Below are 26,592 nucleotides of genomic sequence, written 5' to 3'. Positions count from 1 at the left end.
CCTCAGCCTCACCCTGTGGAGTGGAAACTGGCCTTCCTTGGGCCAAAGCACTGATTTTAACTGAAAATTAAACAGATGCTTTTTGAAAGTGTTTGAAATGTGCATCACGTTTACTTTCATTTATTTTCTGCTGGTATTCCCACAGCAGATACAGTAAACCTTGATTTATGGCTTTAAAGATGAATCTGCTGCATATTTGTAGCGCTGTTAGCTCATAAAGTTTATTATCCTCATTCTCAGGATTGAGATCGAGGACTCGGAGGCAGTCGGCATTTCTAATATCATCTCCAATCTGATCACCATGTTCCCACGGAGTATTTTAACGGCACTGCCCAGCGACCTCTTTACCTCCTTCATCAACTGCCTCACGCTGCTCACCTGCTCGTTTGGACGCAGCGCCGCCCTGGAGGAAGTGGTGAGTTTCGACCCCTCTTCATCGAATCCAGTTCTCAGAGAAAGGTTTTAGAGTTCACTTTGCGGTAATAAGTGTTCACAGGCCTTCCAATTTTGCTTAAAATGAATTTATAATAAATTTCAGCTGGATAAGGATGACATGGTTTACATGGAGGCCTATGACAAGCTGCTGGAGTCGTGGCTAACGCTCGTGCAGGACGAGGAGCATTTCCCTCGCGGGTGCTTCGTGCAGCCAGCCATCCAAGTTTTCAACTCATACATCCAGTGTCACTTGGCAGCTCCCGACGGCACGCGCAACCTGGTGAGCCTTTTTCTTTACTGTACACGAAGAACACTGGACTCGGCAACATGTTATTTATCTCACACTTTTCCTGAACCACGCTCAGTCGGTGAACGGGATTTCCTCTCACGATGAGGAAGAGATCAACGAGCTGCAGGAAGACGACAGAGAGCTGTTCTCAGACCAGCTGTCCAGCATTGGCATGTTGGGACGTGTGGCAGCTGACCACTGTATCCCTCTGCTCACAAGGTAAACACACAGCAGCTTACCAGCTCGACCTGGTGTGACCTCTTTCAGATTACAGATCTGGTGATTGTTTCTTTATCTGGTTAGTTTTTTGTATTCTTTTAGTTTTTTTTAAGTGCTGCACTGCTTGTGTTTCTATTTTTATATTTCCATTTTGACCTGTTTGCAGCCTGCTGGAGGACCGAGTAACACGACTGCACGGCCAGCTGCAGAGGACCCAGCAGCACCTTATGGCCTCGTCTGACCTTGGATCAGTGGACCGTAAAGTCCTGGATGACTTATATGAGGACATTCACTGGCTCATACTGGTCTCAGGTCAGCAGCAGGACAGAAATATTACGAAAAACAGATTGACTCATACTGCGTTTGTGTGTGGTTATACAGTTTCCCCCCTCCTCTCTGAACCTGCAGTTACTGTAAATCCAGCACTGTTGCATTACCTCACGGTGGTTGTTTCTGAGAGTAGAGAGTAGTTTCCCAGTGTTTGGGGTTCAGTGCAAACTTCCCAAGATCAAAAATAATACATGCACACATAGTATTGAATACACTTTGAGAAAGTAAATGAGAAGCCATCTGATGTTCTCGTAGAAAAGAATATGGCTGTTTAATAAGTTCTCATAAATGTTTTTTCCAGTGCAGCTTTTTTCCATTTAATGGCTTTATGTGTAGGACAGAAGAACAGAACCCCACCCAGTCTGTGGGTTTAATTAATGAAATATTGCAGCCATTATTGTGAATTTCTCTGTATTACCATTCAGGCAGGGTTGACAAGTGTCCCAAAAGGAGACTCCTTTTTTTTCTTCTTCTCTCAAATCTAATTTTAAAACGAGTTCAGAGTAAGTGTATTTCATGCATGCAACACTTTTTTTGCACTAAATTTGTCTCTTTTCAGTTATTACAAACAATTAGCACCCTAGCCCTGAGAAAGTAGAGCTGTGCCTGTTTTTGACATGACCAATGCCGTTTTCATATTTTATTTTTGATAAATAGTTGCTAATTAGCAGTTAATTATAATATTAATTTGAATTAAATGAATTAATTGTTTAGCTTGCATTTTGACAGCTTTAGTTTAGCTTTAGGGTCGTAACCAACACCATAAGCACATTTTAAGACCCCAGTCATTTGATTAATGAAGGTGACTGCCTTATAAGGCGACCTATTTCAGTGCACCTATTAGCTAAAGCAGCTACAGCGTAAGTCGGGTATATAAAAATGTATTCCCTGTACTGTTAGCATCAAGGAAGAATGAGTTGGAAAGACCAAAATGGTATTCTTGTGTCAGGTTGTAAACATGTTTTTTTTTTTCTGTGGTAAAGTTAGAACATTTAACATGGGAGTCTATGGGGCTGACACAATAAATAATCATTTATTTTTTTGTTATAATTTCATCAGAAGGTTCATTAAACACTCCATCTTTAAAAAAAATTGAATGTTCTGGCAAATATATCACAGTCCAACCTTTAACAGTCTAAGAGCAAAAAATGTTCCAGTTACAAACATAGAAGACTGGAAATGAAACAAAAGCCAAAGTTAGAGCTTAAACTGTTAATTTTTCTTCACTTCACTTTTACCCTCATAGTAAAATGAGCAGGCTTCAACGTGGCTACCTGTACTTGTCTGTGCTCTTTAGGTTATCTACTAGCAGACGATCCTCAGGGTGAAACCCCGCTGATCCCCTCAGAGGTGATGGAGTTCTCCATCAAACACTCAACAGAGGTGGATATCAATACAACGCTGCAGATCCTCGGCTCACCGGGAGAAAAGGCCTCGTCCATACCGGGCTGCAACCGCACAGACTCTGTGATCAGGTATTGCGCTCTGTTTATTTCATGTTTGTTTGCTTTTTGTTTTGTTTTTTTTGTCATAGCCTTCACATTTTTTTTCAGATGTTTTTAAAAATTTAAGTATCTTAAGTTGAGCTGTGGTACGCTGTTACTTGCTCTTCTGGCTTAGCTGTTCAGACAACAATCTGTTTAAGGTTCCAGCAGCTGTCTGAGAGTTTTGTCATTGTGTCTTCAGATGTCAGCAGAAGTAGTTGCCCAGTAGTCGGGGACCCACACATGTTAAAACCATTTTTTCTGAGTAGCTGAGATGCTTAAATCTCACATTCATTGCTGTTTTCAAAAGTTAGAATTTGCAGCTCCAGACTGTAGAAACGTTGAATCTTTGTTTGCTTTGTGCTTTTTGTTGCATTTTGACTGCTGGTTTATAATTCTGATATCACATCTTTGGACTCATACAGATTAAACTGTGTGTTGAGTCTAAGCCTCCCTCTCTACGTGCAGTTTCCTCACTGCCGGGAGTTAGTTGGACGCAAAGTTTGTCACCGTTATTGTCCCATAAATCTAAAGGTGGGCTCGTTTCTTTGCATTCACTCAGGTCTGAATGTGGAGCTGTAAAAACACAGGAACACGTACTGTGGTAATACGATAGTTTAATGTTGGGCGGTCCAGACAAACTCTTTTAAATATATCTGTGAAGGTTCTCAGTCATCCAGGTCATCGTAGTCAAAGGAGCTTGCACCTCACCATTTGACCTTAGAACTGAAGAAGCTTCTCGGATGAGAGGTGAAACGTCTTCAAGTAACTTAAAGAAGTCCAGACGCTTTTCTTTGCAAGCTCCTTTGACTCTTTTAAATATAAATGCACACGTATGACAAAACATGCATCAGTGTAATTCACAAATATTTGAGTTTTTACTGAGGGTGGCTGATATTTCCAGCTTTTTTTCTTTTACGACGGCAGCACCTCAGTCATTTTTTCTAGTTTCTGTGTCGCACTGTTGTTACTCTGGGATTGTTGTACATTAGTGCAAAATGTTGGTGCTAAAAATACACCAGCAGATAATTAAATACGCTCAAGCATGCAAAGTATAGCTCTAGGAGCTGTTACCGGATAGGATTTATTTTTTAGCATCTATTAGCTGTGCAGCTTGCAGTGTTGGGAGCCTTGGGCTGCTCGGAGGCTTTATCATTGCACTGGATGCTCGTCTGTTTAAAGGCATTCGTGTGTGTGTGTGTGTGTGTGTGTGTGTGTGTGTGTGTGTGTGTGTGTGTGTGTGTGTGTGTGTGTGTGTGTGATCACAGTGACGACAATAGACATTCACAGCAGCCACTGATGTTGTCTGTTGAAGGTCATGGTGCTGTTGTCTTTTCTAGATTGTTCATTGTGTATAGGTGTGTGTGTGTGTGTGTGTGGTGGATTGCAGATATGAGTGGCTGATGGCATCAGGTTTCCCAATAGCGAGCGGGCGACCCCAGCCCCATAAATGTCAGCGTGGTTTTGTTTTCTGCAAACAATGTGAAACTGTGCACTGTCCTCCTGTAAGCTGCTATAAGCCCTCTGTCTCTCTGTCCTTTTGTATTGTGTGTGTGTGGACTGGGAAGCTTACTCTTTAACACACGGGCAGCAAGAGGATCATCAGCTGATATGTGATCATTTTGCTGTAGCGGTGGGGTATAATTTCGTTGCTAACAATAAAATCAATGGCCAGGCATTAAATATGCCTGTGCACAGGGTATAAGTATAAAGTGTCTACACAGTCTCTCCATAGTCTCCTTGTTGCGTTTTAATTCCTCCAGAGCTGTATATTCAACATTGGTATATTTATTGGCCATCTCAAAATGGATAGAAATAAAGACACTGAACATGCTGAACCATGTTAAACGGTTACAAGCGTGACGTTCTCCGTGGTTTCTCGAGACCTTTTCACATCTGTCACTTCTGCTCAGTGTGTGAAAAGCACAGCGTGCCAGTGGTGGGCCTGCCAATTCTGGTAATCAATGACAAATGCCAGTCTGCTTATATGGACTCATTAGAGCAGTGGTTCCCAAACTTTTTTCGCTGGGCCCCCCTTTGTTTTACAGAAAAATGTTCGCGCCCCCCCTTGCGCACGCACACACACACACGCACGCACAAACACATCCTCCAACCACACACACATATTTTGCTCCATTGCAGTTTATTTCACACCTCAAACATTTAGTAAACAATTAAGCAAATACAAGTAAACTGCAATAAATTACAGGTAGTAATAAAATAAACTACTAACTCTTTTACGCTGCGTCCGCACCTACACGGGTATTTTTGTAAACGCAGCTGTGTCGTCCACACGGAAACGGCGTTTCAAATCACCGAAAACTGAGATTTTTAAAACTCCTTTTTTGCGTTTCCGTGTGGACGAGGAATACAGAGTTCGTCACGCAGCGTCAAAGGGATGTGCCTTTTTTCACGTCACGCTGTGCGCCACGTTATTGTTTACATAAGAGGAATTGCAGAAACAAAATACTGTTAATCTGACTATCTGCAGGTTTTACACGCTTACACACACGCAGTTACTGTCCCTCCGTTTACAAAGGCAGAGGCGTCACGGTGTGATTATTTTACATGTAGTTGTTTTTTCCTGTGTAATAATATTCAACATTGCTATCAATACATTTTTCAAAAAGTGCCTCTCTGTGCAAAATGGGTTTAAAAACATAAACAGCTGTGAGATCCTGTTTGTCTGTGATTTGAACCGGGGGAACAAATCGTGACAGGATCAGCCTGATATTATTTGTATCCTGCTGTAACTTTACTGTATAAAGAGCAAACATCTCCAAAATGTCAGGAGTAGTTAGTCATTACAAGTGTTTGTGAACTAAAAATCAAGAATGTGGGATCCTGTTTGTCTGTGATTTGAAGAGCCCAGCGCTGCTCCCTACAAAGGAAAGACCAATTCTGCAGGGAGACCTACCTCGGCACTTGTGCAGGTGAAACCAAAGGGCAGACATGCTTCACCATATTTTCTAGTCTTTGGCTTAGAATGAAGTTGGTTTGGAAACATATTCAGCGATGCTTCCTCTCCTGCTTTGCGTTTGTGTGGGCGCCCGTGATAGCAGTGTCCAAGCATTGTTGTGTTTTGTTTTTTCCCTTTTCATGCCGCACCCCCCCTGCAATGGCCCCACACTTTAGGAAGGTCTGCATTAGAGGGTTTCAGGCCCTCAGGCAACCCTCATGAAGTCTTTTTCTGATTGTTTGATCAGAGACATTTGCAACAGTGTCATGCAGAAGGTCAATTTTTTGGCTCTGGCAGTGCTCATTCTGTTCCTTCTTGGGACTTCTACGGCCCTGTCCAGCTCTCCTGAGTAACTTCCTGTCTCCTGGAATGTCCCCCATGCTTTTGATACTGTGCTGGGAAAAACAGCAAACCTCCTGGCAATGGCGGATGTTGATATGCCATCCTGGTGGAGCTGGACTACCTGTGAAACCTGTGTAGGGTGCTTTTGTGTGACAAATATACCTCTAGGTGCTGTTAACGGATAGGATTTGTAAAAACAAAACAAAAAAAAGATGGCGGTGAAGCTCTAAATCCAACTTCCTTTGCCTTCAGGTTGCTGTCAGCGGTGTTGAGGACGTCAGAAGTGGAGTCCAGGGCAACCAGAGCGAATCTGACGGAGCTTTTGAGCCCGCAAATGGGGAAGGACATCGTGTGGTTCCTCAGACGATGGGCTAAGACGTATCTGCTCGTGGACGAGAAGCTCTATGGGCAGGTATAAGGCTGAGCTAACCGATCGCTTCATCAATCAGATCTTTTCTACACTGTCGCTGTAATACACATTTTTGCACCAGTTGGTATTTTTCTCCAATAATGGCCATAAAGCAGGCAGTCGTCTTCTATCCAGCTCATCCTTTTCTACCCTTCCTCAGATCAGCATCCCCCTCAGCACAGCGTTTGGTGCCGACACAGAGGGGGCCCAGTGGATTGTGGGATATCTCCTGGAAAAGGTGATCAACAACCTGACCGTGTGGAGCTCAGAGGCTGAGCTAGCCAACGACACCGTGGAGCTGCTGGTGACGCTGGTAGAGAAGCGGGAGAGGTAAGAACATGTTACTCTTTGATAGACAAATAATGTTTTCAGGTAATCGGAAATAAATGTTCAGTATTTAAACTGAATGTTTAGATGACCTTCCCATTCCCCAATGACACATTTGTTACACATAATATAACCACATATAATTTAACCATGAGCATGTTTGCTTGCTTTTCAAAAATATTACATCTCCCTTCACATCTTGTGTTGATAAATGCAGATTTTTATAAGAAAATCTATTCTTTTCTCTGGTTAGCACTGGGCAGGAGTCACAGTGGATCGTCAGACTCTAACAGACCCGTTGCCTCCCTCTCCATTCAGGGCAAACATCGTGGTGCAGTGTGAGAGCTGGTGGAACCTGGCGAAGCAATTTGCCAGCCGCAGCCCACCTCTCCACTTGCTGTCCAGCTCCGTGCAGAGGACTCTGATGAAGGCTCTGGTCCTGGGAGGCTTTGCACAAATGGACTCTGATGCCAAGCAGCAGTACTGGGCTGAGGTGTGCTGATACGTGTAGAAGTACTTAAGTGATTTACTGATTAATGATTGTTTAGTAGTAGTGGTTGCACTGGGGGGGGGGGGAGCAAAGTAAATGAAGTCTTAGTACAGTGAAACAGGAGAATTAGCAGAAGAGTAAAATGTAAAAGGCCGTGACATTTTGGTAATGAGCGGCGTTGCTAAGAAGCAGTCAGTGTGTGTCTCTGTGCATCGGATAATTGTTTCAAGTGCTTGTGACGCATTAAGTTGTTTTCCCGTATAAAGTGGGTTTGATCTGTTTGTTTGCAGCCTGCTTCTCTAACTACTTCTTTCGTCTTGCACAGTTTTATCTTTTTGTAGCATCGTCTGTCAAATCTAGCAAGCCAAAGCTTTTTGCAATTCTTTTTAACATTACAGCTCTAAAAATCACAAAAAATCCTTTCAAAAAAAAAAAATCAAATTATTTAGTCCTGTTTAGAGATGAGGAGCTGCACAGAGTTCAGTGAGCTATGAGGATTAGGACAGATGGATGAAGTCGATAATATTCCTGCGTTTAGTCTTTCTCCCGTGTGTATAACTTGATCCTCGCCGTGATCCTGGAGGTCCTTTTCTTAATAAGCTGACAGTAGTAAACGGGGGTGCAAAGCCACAATGACTCCAAAGTAATTATGGTGAGTGTAGGAGTGAGGTCGCAGCTGTCGGTCCGTACAGCTGTTCTGTCTGAAGTCAGATCGCTCTGTGTTTGGAAGTAGAGCGAAGCACCTGATCAAACACGGCTTTGGTTGATCTCTACTGTAGTGATGTTTGTTTACATGGACAGAAAATTCTCTTTTATCCTACTTGTTCAAGTCACTTTGTTTGATTGAGTTCAGGCAAACCCTTTAAAGGGTTACAAGGAGGGTCTTGAATATCCTCCACGCAGTTACACCATCACCAGTCTGAAACATCACAGCAGAAATTGAGACTCATCACCAAATTTGGTGAGCCTGACATTACATCAACAAGGCATATGTGCCCAGAGAATTTCCTCTTTTTTTGTGGATCATCTTCTGTAAATCCAGAGATGGTTTTGTTGGGAAAATCCTGCTAGGTCAGCAGTTTCTCAAATGCTCCAACAAGCACGTCGGACTCCAACAGCCATGCCATGTTCAAAGTCACATAAACCACCTTTCATCCCCATTCTCGGTTGAACTTAAGAAGGTTATTTTGCCAGTATCTGCAAGTGCAATGGGTTGCTGCGCTTTTTGCTAACAAGCAACAGTTGAACAGTTGTGCCTAATTAAGTGGCCAGTGACTCTATATTATACCGGTAGTCAAATACTCTGTAGCTCTAATGCACTGTCTCGCCATCTGACCTTCTGCCTGTCGTTGCAGGTGCTTCACCCGCTCCAGCAGCGTTTTCTTAACCTCATCAACCAAGAGAACTTTGCTCAGATCAGCCAAGAAGAAGCTGTCAAACAGGAAATCGTCGCTACGTTGGAGGCGTTGTGTGGCATCGCAGAGGCGACGCAGATCGACAACGTGGCCTCGCTCTTCTCTTTCCTCATGGACTTCCTGTCCAGCTGCATTGGCCTCATGGAGGTAACAGAATCTAACCCTGTAGATATAGAGATTGAAAATGTGACGTCACTCAGGGGTAAAACCGCAAAGAATTCTGGGAACTCGTGGCAAGAGGTACTAGCGCACGCAGGCTTTCAATTGAACTCAGTTACACAGCGATAAAAAGAAACACAAAAATGTCAAGAAGCTGTTGTATTATTAACTGCAATAGCCGGTCGCATGACAGCCACGGGAAGCCGACGGGTAAAGAGATCGGTTGTTATCGGATTACGTCGTTGAAGAGAAATTGTTCAAGCCATGTTTCCGAAGTAACAAAGAGGAGACGGATGGCCTGGATATACCAAATATAACGTCCCAGAACACTCCAGCTCACATGTTAGTCTGCTCCAAGCAAAACACTGGCAAAGGTCAGTGTTTTGTAGTAGTTAAAACGTCATTTTTCTTAACATGCTTGTAACCTATATCACCAATTAAGTCTGGCGCTGAACAGAAATTGTCGCGCTATGCTCCTTTGTTTATTGTGCATAAATAGTGAATTGTCCTGACACAATATTGCGTTTCGCTTCTGTTATTATGGTACATTGACAAAAACATATACTTTTATTCACAGGATAAAACAGTTGTTTTGTATCACTAATTGCCCAGTACGATTACAGCATACAATATTATTGTCACTGCTACATTTCTGTGATGCTACCAGAAATTATTTCCACTGCTAATTAATTACCGTTGAGCTCAAAGGTTATATTAATAAACGGTTAAGGAATGTGTATTTATGAAGACGAGTTGTGAGACTGGTAAACTTACCTTTGTTCGTACGATGGTCTTTCGTTCTACACGGTGCATTTCAAGGTCCTGCACCCATCCGTCGGTAAACTGTACCTGGGCTTGTTGCAGTGACCGGAAGTTACTAAACTTCATGAGTGTGTGCACTCACTCCAAGAACCGTATAATTATAAATATGAGCGTGGTGAAAGTTGGGCAGCACGCTAACGTCTTTTGTCCCTCTGTGTGCTCGTAAGGGTCTGACCCTTTCACTCCTTTGATTTTTTCCTCGTATCTTTTCTTTGACTTTTCGTTGAGTCTGTCTTTGTACGGACCGGCATTGTTCTCCTTCGTTTTGTACATAATTTTTTTGGGGGGCAAAGAAAAAGCAAGAATTTATTGGAACCGGAGAATGAAGGTTTGCGGTGCTGCAAATGCTTGCATTTGATGCGGTACTTGGATTGTTTTGCCACGAGTTCCCAGCATGCAATGTGCAAAAGTCACGTGGTCTGTCAATCTCTATTGAGCTGAATTAAAACCTGAATCTGATCTGACAACACCTTTTTTTTTTTCTTTTGTCACCCAGGTTTACAGTAACACACCGGAAACAATCAACCTCATCATTGAGGTTTTTGTGGAAGTGGCTCACAAACAGATCTGTTACCTGGGAGAGGTGAGAGACGTTTCCACTGTGTTACCTGCAGACAAGGTTTTAAAGTATAAAATGCTGGTGGTTTTCCATCTGGCATAGAAACAAACTCCAACTGTATGTCCAAGACTCACTTAATATATTTCTGAAGAAGGAAAAAACTGCACTGGCAACCAAACATAGGATTTTCAATTTGACACCATCTAACGCAAATCTTGGATCACTTTGAAACTTGGTGACTCTGACCTCAAGACTAAGGTCAGAGGTCTGTTTTCCTGAGGATTTTGTAAACACAATCACTTGAGAAAGATGTCACCTAGGGTTTTCAAATTGATACCATAGAGGCATCGACTGGGAGGCTGTAGGTTAGCATTTTTATCGTCATGGAAGCACAGTTGTAATAGTGGTCACTTGTGTACTCCTGATTCAGACCAAGTCCATGAAGCTGTACGAGGCGTGCCTAACGCTGCTGCAGGTCTACTCCAAAAACAACCAGAGCAGGAAGCGAAGCGATGCCACGGCCGAGGAGGACCAGTACCAGGACCTGCTGCTCATCATGGAGCTGCTCACAAACCTGCTCTCCAAAGAGTTCATCGACTTCAGCGACACAGGTGAGGTTTTTAAAAAAAATAGATTTTGCGTATTTTTCCTCTTAAAAAGAAGACGTTGCTAAAGTTTAAACTTGACCAAGTGGCTGTGCGTTCTAGATGATGTGTTTCGAAATCAAGACCAGGGAACACCAGCATCCAATCGAACAGTATCCGCTGCAGATGTCGTTCTCTATGGTGTCAATATAGTTCTTCCGCTCATGTCTCAGGACCTGCTCAAGGTAAAACATAATCACGGATGTCTCTTTATATATTGATATAATATCATGTCTGTGACATATGTGAGCTCACGCTGATCCTGTTCTCGTTATTTTCCAGTTCCCCTCTTTGTGTAACCAGTACTACAAACTCATCACCTTCATCTGTGAGATCTTTCCAGAAAAGATCCCACAGCTGCCAGAAGACCTCTTCAAGAGCCTCATGTTCTCCCTGGAGCTGGGAATGACCTCGTATCCTCTTGCTGTGCCAGCAGTATTGATTGTTATGGTGGGATTTATGAGAGAATATCCAGTATCTGTAGAATATCCACATATTGGCTGTAGAGGTGGGCGGATTGATCCAAATATCGATAGCATTGATCTCAACGCTGGTATTGATATTGGTTTGATACTAGTGGAATAGGATCCTTTTTCTATCCTTTAAGTTCAGTATGTAGCCTGCATAATTACATAATTACATAGAACTGTTGACATAGATGTTGTCTGGAATACGGCAACAATCTTTCTAAATACTCAGAAGGCCACACCACGGGAGATTTGTTCTTTTCTTGCACTTAGTCGTTTTCCTGTTTGCCTGCTGCAGCTGTGGACGAGCCTGTCAACAGGCAAAAATGATTTTGTCAAAATAGTTTGTGCTCCTTAACATCTGTTTCAGGATGAGTTCTGAAATCAGCCAGCTGTGTTTGGAGGCTCTGTCTCCTCTGGCTGAACAGTGCGCTAAAAACCAGGAGAAGGACTCTCCTCTCTTTATCGCCACCCGTCATTTCCTCAAGGTACGATACGCACTTCATGTTGTCATGACAGCATTACAATAAAACTTTTATAAAGGAAGAAAGGGGGGGGGGGAGTACTAATAAGTAAACAAATGCACACCAGCTCACGCCGTCCTCTGTGCACTCAGTTGGTGTTTGACATGCTGGTCCTGCAAAAACACAACACAGAGATGACCGTGGCGGCAGGAGAAGCCCTCTACACACTCGTGTGCCTGCACCAGGTGAGTAACACACAGTGCATGCAGCTCAGTGAAAATCTTTTTTCCCTCCCTCTCTTGTTCTGTGCAACAAATGAAGGCTTTTAAGATGCTGAAGGTCTTTCTTTTTGAAGGTTCCCAGGCTCTGCTTTTGTTCAGCTTCTAAATTGGAATTTCTTTTCTAAGCAGCATTTTAAAATGTGGGCTTCATCAAATACAGAAGTGCTTCAGGCTGAAACCCACAACTGTGCCGTTATTAACAGACTTTTACTCAGTGGCAAAAATGTGTTGATTACTGGACATAAAGCTTTTTGGTTTTTTTCCTCCTTTTTTGTGCGCTTTTAGCAAATGATTGAAACAAGCTGGCTTTCTGTTTCTGCCTTACAGTTAAATGTGACGGCACATTTTTAAAAGTAACAACTGTATATGTAAGAAAATCCCTTTACTGGGACCTGAGTTGCTCCTGGCGTGCAGGCACAGTTTCATAAATGACGCAAGAAGCCCTCTAGTGGCTAGTTTGCAAAAACACAGCTGCACAAAAACTTGACCAGTTTTGTGATGTGCGAGTAGTTATTCTTTCAACCAGAGCTATTACATCGGGCATAAAGTGGTTGAAAGATAGGCAGATTCCAACTATGTATTTATTTATATACTTATAATACTGACTTTTAGCGTATAGTGACAACTAAACAAACATACACAAATGCAGTTAAAAGGCCACATGACATTAATACCCAAAGATAAAACATTTTGGATGTTATTTTCATGACAGTAAACAACTAATATTCATTAAATCTATTTTCTGAATATCCATCCATTGCGTTTATCCGGGGCCGTGTCGCGGGGGCAGCAGCCTAAGCAGAAAAGCCCAGACCTCCCTCTCCCCAGCCACCACCTCCAGCTTGTCCAGTGAAACACCAAGCGGTTCCCAGGCCAGCCGAGAGATATAACCTCTCCAGCGTGTCCTGGGTCTGCCCCGGGGCCTCCTCCCGGTGGGACATGCCCTGAAAGCATACTCGTCAGATGCCCAAACCACCTCATCTGGCTACTTTCAATATGGAGGAGCAGCGGCTCTACTCTGAGCCCCTCCCAGATGGCTGAACTTCTCACCCTATCTCTAAGGGAGAGGCCAGCCACCCTTTGGAGGAAGCTCATTTCTGCCACTTGTATCTGCGATCTTGTTCTTTCGATCACTACCCACAGCTCATGACCATAGGTGAGGGTAGGGACATAGATCGACCGGTAAATTGAGAGCTTCGCTTTTACACTCCGTTCTCTCTTCAGCACGAAGGACCGGTGCAGCGTCCGTCGTCTGTCGATCTCCTACTCCCCTCTCCCGTCACTCGTGAGCAAGACCCCGAGATACTTGAACTCCTCCACTTCTTTTCTCATTAAATCCTCTGCAAACTACTAGTGTTCATTTTTATAAAATAATGAATACTTTATTTAAAAGTTGGGAAATTTTACAGAATTGCAAGCAGAGATACCGACATGTGACTATGACGTGTACGCTGCAGTGGATTACACTGTAAACTGGAACATTGAATCTTGTGTATGTTTTCTTCTTTTTAACAATATAAATTATAAAATTAAAACAATTTTTCAATGTATTATAATGAAAGAGGGATAATACTATCTGCTTTAACCCTTGCCTTCGTTTGACACTAATCTGATGCTACATTGGTTTTCCATGTCAGGCGGAGTACTCGGAGCTGGTTGAGACCCTGCTGTCCTCTCAGAGAGACGCCATAATCTACCAGCGGTTAGCCGACGCCTTCAACAAGCTGACAGCCAGCAGCACGCCACCCACCATGGACCGCAAGCAGAAGGTTGCCTTCCTCAAAAGCCTGGAGGAGTTTGTAGCCAATGTCGGCGGCCTGCTCTGCGTGAAATAACCACTGGAAAACCAAACCGGCCTCTAATCATCGTCGTTCTGAAAAGCAACCAATCAAAGACGCCCCCTGCTTCATCCCTGAGAACTATGGGTAGAAGGGACGGCTGAAAGCCTCGGAGGACCTCTCTGGCAGCTGGGGCCGGTTGATCTCATGCCTGAATGTTTACCCTGTTTTCACCTCCTTGGATGTCTCCTCCCCCCCCCCCCCCCCTTTCCTACTGTTTCACCCGCCTGCCCAGCACGATCAGCAGACGCGATGAAGAGGAGGAGGAGCTAATTGTGGAGACTAAACTGCTGAGCAGATGGACTCAGAGGTTCATGTTAGACTGAAGCAACTGAGCACGGACTGTCAAGCAGCAGCCGATGATTGCTGGTGTCCTCCCTTTCCACCTCCTCCTGCTCCTCCTCCCCCTCCTCATGTGCCTGGATCTTTCTGGAGCGCGCGCACACACACACACACACACACACACACACACACACACACACACACAGGAACATAGAGAGCGACACTAAGGGCAAAACAAGTTGCTGTTCAGGTTTTGTATGCAGTTAGAGGCATTAGAGGGGCCAACCCACCCTAGTTCAAATACACACACACGTCACCCCAGTCCTTCCCAGAGTGCCTTTGTTCTGCCGATTGTTCTCTATGTGCGTCTGTGTGTTATAAGGAGAGAGAATCATGCCATACGAAAAATGACAACCAGTAAGGACTGTGCCTGCCAAAAACCTAAGAAGACATACAAAGCATGAGGTGTGGCCGGCTGTCTTTGAGGCTGCTGATGCACTCTGAACAGGAGGACATTTGTTTGTTGGGAACGTCAGAAAACCAAATTGAGATTGTGTTTGACTAAAGGGTGTAAATATCTATAAATATATAATGTTTTCAAGGCTGATACCCTTCAGAAATGTACGTTACGGGAATTAAAGATGACGGAAATGTTTTTATACACCAGTAAAAGGCAGGCAGAGATGTACGAGTTCAACAATGTATGAATTCAGCTAAAGAGGGAGCAATTTTCTCGCTGTTGACCTTTGCTGTTTGATATAGTTGTTTTTTTTTTTCCCTTCCTATTTGGATTTTAGTTTATATTGTGGCCCCCTTGCCTCTGGACACGTGAAGGCCAGAGACAGATGGCGCCTTGAAAGTTTAGCAGGATGATTTTATTAGTATTTTTCTACAGCAGCACCTCCACCCGATCACTCTTCAACACACACACACTGGATATTACAGAGACTGTTGGAGTTGAAGGACAGCAATAACAAACCAAATAAAAAGGATCAGAGCCACTTGCTGAAGCATTATGTTGGAGACAGAACCCTCCTCGTTCACAGTCCTATCCCTGTTATTGTAGATGGCTGTTTTGTTAATGAAGTGTAAAGTGTACATAAACGTATTGTATAAAACGTCCTGGCTTCTGTACTTTCTTTGACATGTGCGCTGGCTGTAGTAAACTGTTGATTTGTCGATTGTTCTACAGCAGACCTTTGAGTCTGCAGACTGTGAAGGCAGATACGTTTCAAGACATCCTGATCAGTCTTTGTTTTTTGTGAACCTTTAAAAGATTATGGAAAGATTTTCATTAAAGGAAATGATCAGAAGTGGAGGATCGCCCAATCCAGAAGTGATCTGGATCCAGGAATCTTTGGAAGGATTCTTTACAAATGTAAGAAAAGACTAAATTGGTCTTTACAAATACGTATCCGACTGAGTTAGTATTAATGTTGTTGAGAAAGCATCTCTTTCTGGATCCTGGGAATCAGTTAATGGGTGGTTTTAGCTTTAGCAAGAGTATGGAAGTGCTTACAACCTCAAAAGGTTTTATTTCAGAAACAGAGTAGAAAGTAGAAATCTTTCTATATTTACAGCTTATTTTGAATTGTTACACTATAAATGTTGTGGTTTGTAGTGAGCTTCACATTTTATTATAGCTGGAACCAACCAGTAGAGAATTTCAGGGGTAAATGTTTGATGGGGGTTCAAAATTTAGGAATATTCAAAATTGAGAATATTTGGGGTCTTGTAGATGTGTGTGTACATACCCAGCAACTCCATTAACCTGCGAAGAGAGCTCATGGATTGTTTCCAGCTTACTGTAAAGACGACCCAGGACTACACACCACCATCTGCTGTGATGCTGCTCTGCTACAGGTGCTGTAGACAGCTCAGAAGATCATAAACAATGGCGTGGAAGTCATTCTGCTGGACAAATTGTGTGATAACAAATTAAAAAGTGTTCTGCTTATTATGTTCTGTTTAAATTTAAAACAAAAACACAGAACAACATTTGCACTGAATGATGAAGTTCCACAGGGTTCTGTCCTGGGACCAATTCTGATTACTTTATATTTATCCCTAAGGCAGTATTCTTGAGATTTTTTTTATTTATTTTTTTACCTCTTCCAGCAATAAGTAGATTCCCAAAAACACTTGCCACGTTTCAACATGGCATGCAGAGTGTCCTTAAAAAAATTAGGAAACTGAAAAAGTGGATGACCAAAGAAGTGCCGAGACTGAAAAACGAAGCCCAGCTACAGGAGAAAAACGGTATATAAAAGTCCTGACCTGAGAGTTTCATGTGGATCAGTGCATCTTCAGCTCATCTGGCTACTGAAGCATGACAAATTACACAAGAACTGGACTAAAAATCAGCGACAATGGGTCCGATCAAGATCGCAAATTTGTTGTGTTTAACATTGTCATCAGTACTTATGGAGGTCAAAAGATAGGTATAACAATATCTACAAGCATCTGTAAAACATGCCCGAGGCTCTTTCATGTTCTGGGGCTGCATTTTAGCCAGTAGTGACAATAGTGAAGCCGTGTGGGATCATCTTAACATAGAACAAAAGACAGCCAACATGCAAAGAAGAGCTTCCAATGTCCTCAAAGAAGCCTGGAGAACGATTCCTGAAGACTACTTAAAGAAATTACAAGAGAGCTTGGCTAAGAGTTCAGGCTGTGATGAAGACTGCAAATGTATTTCTTTCTATGTGTCCAGATATTTCAATAAATCACTGCACCTATTTCCCATTTTCCCAGAGAAACATAAAGAAGTGGAGAGTTGCTCAGGGCTTTTGCACAGTTATGTATTTTAAATAAATAAATAGAGCCAATTTAGCTGGGACTGAGGAGGAAGGTTCTTTGTTGTTTATCAGTATAGTCTTTGTAGTACCTTAAACACACACACACACACACACACAGTCATGTACATTCACATATTTACCCACACACATCCTTCTCACCGCATCCACTAAACCATTAACAGCTGTCGATTGCTACAAAACATACAAATGCGTTTTTCTACAGTTTAAGTCAGCTGGTTTCTCAGATCATTAAACCAACATTTGATCTGTCACAGCACCGAGCTGTGGCTTTCAGTCAGGTGGGACTCGGTGGAGCTTCAATTAATGAATTCATAAAATGTAAGAGAAGAGAAACAATAAACCAAGTGGATTCTTTAAAAAAATAAATAAATAGTTAAATTAAAAAATAATTGTTTTTATGATAAAATACACAATTTCTCGTAAATCTGTGGACTGATAAATCGACTCGATTTGGATTTCTTTCCAGCTGCACTGAAGCTGTAGCTACGTTAGTGATTGCGTCATTATTCTGCGACTACTCACGTGTTGACAACAGAGAAGTGCAGACTGGAAGCAGCTACTGATCAGGTATGTTTCTTTTGGGTCAGTATATGAACAGGGTCGACAGACTCGTCTCGTGGACCTTTAACCGGCGATGTTAATTTTGACCCACGGGTCCGTTTCTGTCACGTGATCTTTTAATTCGGCCTTGAAATGCCGCTTTTCCCTCGTTGTGAGGACACTAACCCTAAAGAAAAAGAAATGTTCTCCAAAGTTTTGCATCAAGGGACAGGAAAGGAGGGGCATCACCTTACACATAAGGTGAAAAAAAATAAGGATGAACCAAAATGTGTCTATCGAGTCAAAACAAGCTTACAATGTAAGGGTAAATGTAAAATCACAATGTAACAGGTGGAAAGCAGTCAGACTGAGACAGAATGTGAAATTGTTACGGATGTCTGGTGGGAAGGAGTTGCTGAGGCTCTAGACCCAATGGTAGGAGATCTATAAGTGCAGATGTGTGTGTGGGCATGCAAAAGTTCATGCTGCCTACAGCCTTAAAGATATTACTACAGTATTTAAGTCAGTGGAGCTGCTGAAGGAGTGTGACGTAAATAATGGAGGGAGTTCTGGACCAGTTGAAGTTTAATGGGCTTCAATTTAATTAAATTAAGTTTTATTTATAAAGAGCCAACAACCACAGCAACAGTCACCTTAACTGACTTTATATTATATGGTAAAGATCCCACAACAATACAGAGAAAACCACAACAATCAGATGACCTCCTTTGAGTAAGCATTTGGCGACTGTGGGAAGGAAAAACTCCCTTTTAACAGGAAGAAGCCTCCAGCAGAACTAGGCTGGGGGGGCGGCATCTGCCATGACAGGTTGGGAGTGGGGCTTGAGAGGAAGACCAAAAAGAATAGAGTTACAGTAATCAGTATGGCAGTACTGTTAGGTGTGAGAGATGAACGGAGGCGATGAATGTTACAAAGTGTGACGTCACTGATGTGTGCTTGAAAGGAAAGTGTGCTGTTAAGAACAACACCCAGTTTGGGGAGTGCGACTGTCTGTGCAGTGTCTATTTGTGTCTGTCTACACGTTGGGTGAGTGCCGAGTATTTGGTTGTGTATATGGGGTGGGAATGCACGTCTGTGTCCGCGTGTGCCTGTTCGTCTGTGTCTATATGTCAGGTTGGGTCTTAGACTCAACCTCTCTGGGTACATCTCAGGCCCTCTAAAGTACGGAGGCCTATCTCCCCTCACCACACTCCCTGCCGGTGGCTGATGCCCTCAGACGTTGGTGTGTTGGTGGTTCTTGTCGACTCGGGCTGGGCGCTCATGTATGTACCGGCTCACTCCTGGTGGCCAATTGGCGGGGCCAGGCGCCTGTGGCCCGGCTGGGCTCCTTCCGGGGGGTGGGATGCCCTCAGGCCTCTGGCCTCTGGGCCTGAAGCTCGGTCCTCTCTGGCACAGCTGGCTGCCGGCAGAGCCCGCGGGCACGCCACTGCAACCCCCTCTGCTCCATAGCTGCGGGGTGACCTCTCCTTTGGGGCTCTACTCAGCTCTTCCCAGGAGGGTGGCACGGTTCCCCCCCCCTTTGGTGGTCCTCCTCGGGTCCTTGTACTCTGGGGCCTCTGTGATATCTGGGGCCTGGATCTCCTCCATACCTGCTTCATGCCCTGGTGGACGGGGCTGTGGCTCCCCACACTCCCTAGCAGATCGTTACATGGAGAAACCTTTGGAATACAAGCATGCTGATCCACACAGGTGTACACACGGGTGTTCACAGACGCGGACTACAGCTTTCTTGGCTGCTGCCTCAAAGCACATTGTGCGCTGTCTATCTTGCGTGCTGCACAATATCGTTTATTATTTAGTATCTACTGATATCTACTGCTAGCTAGTTTATTGTGATGGTGCTGTTTTTTTTTATTATGTTGCTCTTTGTTGTTTGCTTTCTCTTCTGTTTTTTTTCTCCATACAGGTGATCCAGGTGTTTTGTTTCTTTTTCTTTCTTCCCCCCCCCCCCCCTTCTCACCGTCTCTTCTCCCCTTTGGTTTTCTTTCTCTCCCTCTTTCTTTCATTCTCTCTCCCTGTCCTATCCCCCAGTCATGTCTGTCCCGTTTGTAGTATGTAAAATAAATACATAATTATAATAAAGGTCAATCAAGTGGACCAATATGGCAAGGCCATGATGATCCACTTGGTAAAATAAATTCGCTTGGCATCTTTCTTGGCCTTAAGACAACAATTCTGATGGCTAAAGATCCAAACGGGACACAAAAAAAAAGAAAAGAAAAAAGAACAACACCCAGACTCTTGACCTGTAGTGAGGCAGAAACTGAGGAAAAATTGTTACATTTTTAGACAAAGTGCAGTTTTAACACTGGTTAGTTTGATAAAATTGCAGAGTGCTGTTGGAGAATGAGGATTTGACTTCCTAGAGGCAAACACAGATGGCCCTGGGCACATGAGTGCTGCTAGGTTTGGTAGACAGGTGTCAGCATAACAATGGAAACTAATGTTAACTTTATGGAAGATATGACCAAGAGGAAGTAGAGGAGGATAAATAGCAGAGGGCCCAGGAGAGATCCATGAGGAACATTGTTAATAACTGAAAATGGACGGGACATTTTTGAGTGTGGCCAGAGAGATAGGATTCAAACCAGTTTAAAGGTTTGTCAGTGATTCCAGTAGAAGCTAGTCTGTCCAGAAGGGTGTTATGGGATATAATATCAAATGCTGCACTCAGATCAAGAAGGTTAGTAGTCCGGAGTCAGCTCCTATGAGGTGGTCATTAGAGATTGTAGACACAGTGAGATGCTGAAATAGCCTTTCTCTGGAGTGAATGTTATTTAGATTAAAGCCACATTTGTCTTTGTTTGATTACAACCCTATGAGCAAACAGCTAATACCCCTTTTAAACAGAGGGTCTGAATAGTGGGTGGGTGAGATTTCCTTGCTTACAGAACCAGTAGATAGCTGAGATATCCCCCCTCTATGACCTTTCAAATATTCAATAGAAAAAGTGTTTGAAACTGAGTGTTTACAGCGGTCTGCTCAGCTTTGGCTGCTCAGAGATTCCTGAAACATACGCTGACAAATAATCTGCATTGTCCTGCTCCTTCAGCCATGAGCGACAGCGATGACGATGTTCCCACTCTGTCAGCTCACACTCTGGCCGCCCTGCAGGAGTTTTACAAGGAAACGAAGGTTGTTACGGATCACAGCGCTGCACCCACAGACCAGTTTGCTGTGGGAGCCGTGGAGGAGGACTGGGTGAGTTTACGGTGTTTTGTGTTTATTTTTAAGAAGTTCAACTATTAAAACAAGACAAACCATTAATAATCACAAGGATGACCAATTCTAAACCAGATTTGCACGAAAGAGTGAAACAGACCTTTTTATTTGGAGGGTTTAATTCAGCTCATTGTCAGTAAATCGCAGTAATGTGACGGAGTTAATGAAACGTGAATGTCGGTAACAGATGTCTGTCTGTGCATGTCCACCAGCGGATGAGTCAGTTCTGGTACAGCGACGAGACAGCAACACAGTTAGCCGAGGAGGCGGTACGAGAGGCTGGAGAGGGAGGAAGGTAAAACCTCGCACACCCACATGAACACGCTGCCCGGATGTCATTAGCTGTTTTTGATTTAGTGAAACAGGAAAAAAAATACGCTTGAGTTCTGTGACCATGTAGAATCGACGTTTGGTTTTGCTGATTGGCGAGCACTTTGTGCTTTCCTCTCAGGATAGCATGCCTGAGCGCGCCCAGCGTGTACCAGAAGCTGAAGCAGGGTGTGGTGGACGGTTCAGATCGGGTGTCTGCCGTGGTGTTGGAGTACGACCGCCGCTTCGCCTCCTACGGAGAGGACTTTGTGTTCTACGACTACAACAAGCCGCTGTCTCTTCCGGACAGCGTGTCTCCTCACAGCTTCGACATTGTCCTCGCTGACCCGCCTTACCTGTCCGAGGAGTGTCTGAGCAAAGTGACCCAAACCATCAAATACCTGAGCAAAGGCAAAGTGCTGCTGTGCACAGGTGAGACCCAAACAAGCTCTGATGATGGCACATAAGTAGTTTCCTCACAGAGAGAAGCCTCTGATCATCGTCTAACAACACAGTCTGTCTGTATGAGTCAAGAATAAATGCTAGCTTCTTTGATGTCACAATGAACGAGCGGCACAAGCTGCTAAAAAAAAACTAGATTAGATGTGAAATTTAGTATTAAACAGTTTTTTTTGGTGTGTTTTTAACATGTGGTGTTTGGGGTGTTTCTCAACAACAGGAGCCATCATGGAGAATCTGGCAAAAGATCTCCTGGATGTAAAAATGTGCAGCTTTTTTCCCAAACACAACAGGAACCTGTCCAATGAGTTCCGCTGTTTTGTCAACTACCCGTCCCGCCTGCTGTCCTGCTGAGGAGCCGGGCGTCCATCAGATCGACGCTTCGTTCCGAGCTCATGGGGGAGGGGCGACATGTGAACCATCTCACATGAAGATCAGCGTTCTCTTCACGAATACACCGAGAATGGAAAAAAATAATCCCAGTGTCTCGCCGTCCTGATGTCTGGGCTTTGGTTTGATGACTGTAAGTTTGTGATTCAGACTGGTTGCGGGAACTTTTGAAGACATGGACTTTATTTCAAGACCAAAGGTTGAACAAAAAGATGATAAGAGGCATTATGGTTCATGTAAGCTTCAGTGTTTTTCATGGTTTATTCATACAAGAGACTGAAAGTTGGGTTAATCACTGTTTTTAAATGCTACACTGCTCGAGTAGCTTTTAAGTAATAAATCTGAAAGTCTAGTCCATCTCAGGTTTTGATACCAATTCAGAGCAGATTACTGTTAGTTATTTAATCTAAATCATGAAAGACTTTTGGTCAGGTCAGCTCTGTGGTGGCAAAATGAGCGAGTAGAAGAAAAGAGTTCACGGGAATACATCACCCCGTTCAGCAAACACCCAGAAGGGTGACGAGTACATCAGCTGTTTAGTATTAAAGAGGCAGCAGGAACAACTTTTAATTTTTCTAAAGAACGTTTATTTTCTAACCGCTCAGAAAGCTCAGCTGTTAAACAATTGGGCTCTACTGGGAAACATACAAGTGTTGTATGTTTGTACAGTTACCCAGATAAGTGAGGTAACAGTCGCAAATATTTGATGTTTGCTGTTATTAAAGTGTCTGAGTAACATGAAGCGTGGGCTTGTTGCTCTGATCACCTGAGAAAGTTGCAGATGTTGTACAGCAGCAGGTGGCAGCATTGATCAGCTCATTCAGAAGTGAGGCCCTCTGTTGTTGTTTGCTTTTGTTTTGAAAGGTCTGGATCACCTAAATAACAACTACCTCCCATTTTTTTTTACTACAGCTTGTCATGCAGAGGCAAAACTATCTGCGTTACTTGGTATGAGAGTTGCTAAATAAAACATGTGCCTCTGTACTTTTGCCAGAAGCAGACCTTCAGTTTTTATGGTGTAGTATTTGTCAAAGTTTCATTCAGTTTGTTGGAAATCTGAGTGCGTTTGTCCGATACACAGATGGTTGCGTTTTAATTCTGAACTCCAGTTCGAACTCAAAGGTTTGTCTTGTGTCGGTCGATCTGTCTGCTGAAGCTGTACTAAACTTATCTTTTTAAGTGACATTTCCAGGGGCTTCCGTTTCAGACATAATGTTCTAGCACGAGCGAATCAGCTGTAAAAAACAAACAAAAGAAAACTTCTCTGCAGCAGCAGTGCTGCTTCCGTCAAGCTTCCTTTCTTGGAGTAAAGAGCTTCCTGGCTTTAGGCTCTCTCCTCTGCAGGCTCTGGTTGCTCTTCTTCGGCCTCTTCTCCAGCAGCGGCACACAGGTGCATCCCACGGCTATGGAGACGTAGATCTCCGTGTAAGAGTGGCGGCCGCCGACGCAGGAGCCTGTTCTCCTCAGGATGACGGAGGGAGCGTAGACCAGGGTACTGCGATACTGACTGCTCTCCTCGCCGTGCGGTCCGATCAGGCAGCCCTTGCACAGGCAGTAGGCCTCGGGGATGTAGCGGGGATATCTCTTTGGGTCGTATGAGATCCTGAAAATGTATTTAATGATGTTCAATGCACTGGCAGAAACAGCTTGGTACATGAACTGTATATATAAACAAGATATTTTTGTTTTGTACATTTCCCTGGAAAAAAAAAGAACCATGCAAAATTTCTTGTGACAAAATCTGAGCTCTCAGAGAACTTCTACTGATGCCATCCCTCCCTTTTCCTAATATATTGGATATTGGATGGAGCCCCAGCTGTTAAAGGGCAGGAGGCCTTACTAGAAAAGCAAATAGACTACAATAGTGTACTTCAAGAAAATTTGGGTGGCTATACCTGCACAAATATAACCTTCAGGGAACACTTAGTTCTTAAGTTCAACACAAGTTTGTAAATAAATCCTGAACAATCAGCAGCATGTTTTGTAGGCTGAAGAACTAACAGAACTTTGGACACAATAACTAAAAAAGGAATCTTGGAGGAAAATCTGGAGACAAAGGGACAAACGGAACTAAATGCACTAAATGCCTGTAAGACGTTTACAGAATGACTGCTGTAACAGGATAACAACACAGTTTACGCTTCCCGAGGGTCTAGAAGCAGAAGGTTTGGCCAGCATTCGTCTCAGAGCAGAGCGTGGAAGATGGCCCAAGAATTTCCCAGAGCTAGAAGCCTTCTGCGGGAACAAATAAATGCTCCAAACAAGAACTGAAAGGCTCAACTGCTACGCAAAGTGTTTCATAGAGCAGCTGTCATTTTGCCAAAGGAGGTGGTAATGCTTTGGCAGAAGAGATCATTGTCTCTCTTCTTTGCAGATGGTATTAATAAAGCAGTCTGGCTCAGATATTTAAGAAAATGTTACCGTTGACTTGATCCATTTACTATCACAGCTGTCATGGTGAAAGAGACTGGATTGGTCACTATTCACACCTCACCAATTAACCTAACCCATTTTTAGGCTGTGGGAGGAAGTCGGAGTACCCGGAGAGAGCCCATGCACACCAGAAAATACACTCAACAATCATCAGCTGTTACATGTTTTTCTTTAATAAACCTAGTTTTTCTAAAAGGACAAAATCTGATATATCCAGAAATGTGGGTAGAACTTAAAAGGTTGAATTAAACCTAGGAAACCGTGTGCATTGTTTAGCTGAGCTGCTGCGTTTCTGTCGCTTACATGAGATTAACATAGTACTTCAGCCTGTTTTGATGTTTTCTGCTTTATGTCAAAGTCTGTTCAAAAAGTGTATTTCGTGTATTTGTTTAGCATTAAAGGCAATCAGAAAGTTGCCGGTAGCCGTCATGATGTAGGTACTGTGAAAGCGCAACGCCTTTCAGGACACGTTTCGGGAAACATTTCATTTCACTGCGTGTTGTACTCGTGTAATTATGTATGTGACAAATGAAGAATCTTAAAATATCTAATTTAATTATACCGTGAATCCACGGCTGACAAAGTCTGTTCTGTTATTTAAATATAAAATATGTGAGCACGCACGGGTTTCTTTCTTCCAGTTGTTTCTAAATCATAATACATCCCAATAAATGTTTTTATCGCCGCCTTGTCGCTATTTTAAGCATAGCGGTGTCCAGCAGATATGAAACGTAAATGCGTTACTGGCACCGGATAAGTGTCCCTCTTGCTCTCACCTGTAGGCCCAGGGGGAGATGCTGAGCAGGTTGACCGGGAGGCGGGTCTTGCCGTCGGTCGGGACCCGTGCAGTGGTGGGGCAGGTGAGGTTAAGTTTGTCCTGCGGCTCCAGCTGCAGAGCGTGATGGAAAGCGCTCATTACTCCCACCGAGAGCCGTCCAAAAATCTCCTCCAACTTCTCCTCCGGCATGTCCAGGCAGGACCGCGTCCTGACGGTCTTGTTTCTGACCCGGGTCGCTGCTGCCGGCCGACACAGCGACAGCAGCAGTAGTAGCAGAACGTGGACTCTGTGGGGCATCTCCGCGTTTCTTCTCAGGATGTTGCTGTGCCCAAGTGCGCATCCACCGAAAAACGAACGTTTCCTTTGCGTTCTTAAGTAATGTGTCTGAGAACAAGTGACGTTTGTTCGTAAAAACAGATTTGATCGTTCACGGGTTACTTTCCTCTGTTAAAATCCAGCAAATAGTTGGAAGTGCTGGAAAGCCAGCGGCACGCACACGTTCCACGATCCTGGCGCTGAAGGCGAGGAACAGGCGCGCCACCAGGAAAACTGCAGACATTTTTTGTTTTTTGGCACTACACATCCACGGCGTCGCCAGGAGGAATAATTGCCAAATAATTTGAAATTTTCTAACAGTTTGTGAGTGTCACACCTGCTGCTTTGTGTCCATGACGAGAAGACACCACAGAGGAGTGTCTGGTTCTCATTTCTCCTGCGACGTGTGCGTAAAACCCCGACTGAGCGCTGAGGCGGTCTGATGCAGCAGCCAGAGAGAGGCTCAGTTACACTGAAGCACTGGCAGAAAAAAAAGTCCTGCCTGGACCCCAATAAAAAAAAAAAGAGCCCAGCGTTTATTAGAGGAGATCCTGATGCGAGTGGGAAGTCCAGCCTGTTGGATGTGGATCCTGGCTTTGCACCATCTCCATCCCTTAGACCAGAGGTGTCAAACATAAGGCCCGGGGGAGGCAGCAAAGACTCCAGTCCGGCCCACTGCTTTAGTAAATGTGACGGAGAGCTTACATTTCTGGACTTTTATATGTGTTTTCATAAGTTTTTTCATTATTGACTGTAAACTGAGATTTCTGTTTTTGTCACAATAAAAGAACATTTCCCGCGAGTTTAGTTTATAATTACAGGAAAGCCTGTCCAAGGAGCTGATTTTTTTCTTCTGTAATTTTACACATTTCTTACAGTTTAAGCCCAAACAGTCTGTCAGCATGACTGTTCTTTTATTTACTACAGCAGCTTTTGTTTACCGTGTGGAAAGACTGAGACAGACTGCTGGAACTGAACTTCTTTTTCTTGTAATCGGGGATTAAAAGTGTCGTTAAACTTCTTTACACTGACAAAAAGGGGAGTTCCACTGGTCCGGCCCACTTAAGATCAATGTGGGCTGCATGTGGTCC

At 43.7% G+C, this 26,592-nt stretch overlaps 3 protein-coding genes across 5 annotated transcripts in view; 2 read left to right on the top strand and 1 right to left on the bottom strand.

Annotated features, from left to right (window-relative positions):
* The window catches only part of xpo4 (exportin 4), a 60,800-nt gene extending 46,358 nt beyond the window's left edge, over positions 1 to 14,442 (top strand). For both annotated transcript variants that reach the window (XM_085383812.1, XM_085383813.1), the window contains 16 exons: positions 241 to 415; positions 539 to 715; positions 801 to 943; positions 1,110 to 1,255; positions 2,571 to 2,748; positions 6,311 to 6,470; positions 6,628 to 6,797; positions 7,113 to 7,287; positions 8,640 to 8,846; positions 10,177 to 10,263; positions 10,670 to 10,850; positions 10,947 to 11,068; positions 11,166 to 11,296; positions 11,721 to 11,838; positions 11,967 to 12,059; positions 13,733 to 14,442. In XM_085383812.1, coding sequence (XP_085239938.1) covers positions 241 to 415; positions 539 to 715; positions 801 to 943; positions 1,110 to 1,255; positions 2,571 to 2,748; positions 6,311 to 6,470; positions 6,628 to 6,797; positions 7,113 to 7,287; positions 8,640 to 8,846; positions 10,177 to 10,263; positions 10,670 to 10,850; positions 10,947 to 11,068; positions 11,166 to 11,296; positions 11,721 to 11,838; positions 11,967 to 12,059; positions 13,733 to 13,930 — 2,461 coding nt within the window. In that variant the 3' untranslated portion in view covers positions 13,931 to 14,442. The remainder of the gene's footprint in view (positions 1 to 240; positions 416 to 538; positions 716 to 800; positions 944 to 1,109; positions 1,256 to 2,570; positions 2,749 to 6,310; positions 6,471 to 6,627; positions 6,798 to 7,112; positions 7,288 to 8,639; positions 8,847 to 10,176; positions 10,264 to 10,669; positions 10,851 to 10,946; positions 11,069 to 11,165; positions 11,297 to 11,720; positions 11,839 to 11,966; positions 12,060 to 13,732) is intronic.
* Positions 14,443 to 17,517: 3,075 nt separating this feature from the next.
* Positions 17,518 to 22,881, top strand: eef1akmt1 (EEF1A lysine methyltransferase 1). 2 transcript variants are annotated; one of them, XM_085384935.1, is made up of 5 exons: positions 17,518 to 17,601; positions 20,648 to 20,796; positions 21,030 to 21,112; positions 21,269 to 21,558; positions 21,806 to 22,881. In XM_085384935.1, the coding sequence occupies exons 2-5, from the start codon at positions 20,650 to 20,652 to the stop codon at positions 21,937 to 21,939; spliced, it is 654 nt and encodes a 217-aa protein (XP_085241061.1). In that variant the 5' UTR covers positions 17,518 to 17,601; positions 20,648 to 20,649; the 3' UTR covers positions 21,940 to 22,881. The 2 variants fall into 2 exon arrangements, with proteins under 2 accessions (XP_085241061.1, XP_085241062.1); XM_085384936.1 differs by lacking the exon at positions 17,518 to 17,601 and adding an exon at positions 17,627 to 17,835.
* A 32-nt stretch (positions 22,882 to 22,913) lies between these two features.
* il17d (interleukin 17d) lies at positions 22,914 to 26,054 on the bottom strand. The gene is made up of 2 exons (XM_085384934.1): positions 25,185 to 26,054; positions 22,914 to 23,578 (listed from the first exon to the last, which is right to left on the bottom strand). The coding sequence occupies exons 1-2, from the start codon at positions 25,481 to 25,483 to the stop codon at positions 23,263 to 23,265; spliced, it is 615 nt and encodes a 204-aa protein (XP_085241060.1). The 5' UTR covers positions 25,484 to 26,054; the 3' UTR covers positions 22,914 to 23,262.
* Between the last annotated feature and the right edge of the window lie 538 nt (positions 26,055 to 26,592).

The sequence above is a fragment of the Rhamphochromis longiceps genome, linkage group LG16, assembly GCF_057381845.1.
Source record: "Rhamphochromis longiceps isolate RC_006_pf linkage group LG16, R_longiceps_female_GT1.1, whole genome shotgun sequence".
Taxonomy (NCBI): Eukaryota; Metazoa; Chordata; class Actinopteri; order Cichliformes; family Cichlidae; genus Rhamphochromis; species Rhamphochromis longiceps.
This window is presented reverse-complemented; position numbering and strand designations above follow the sequence as displayed.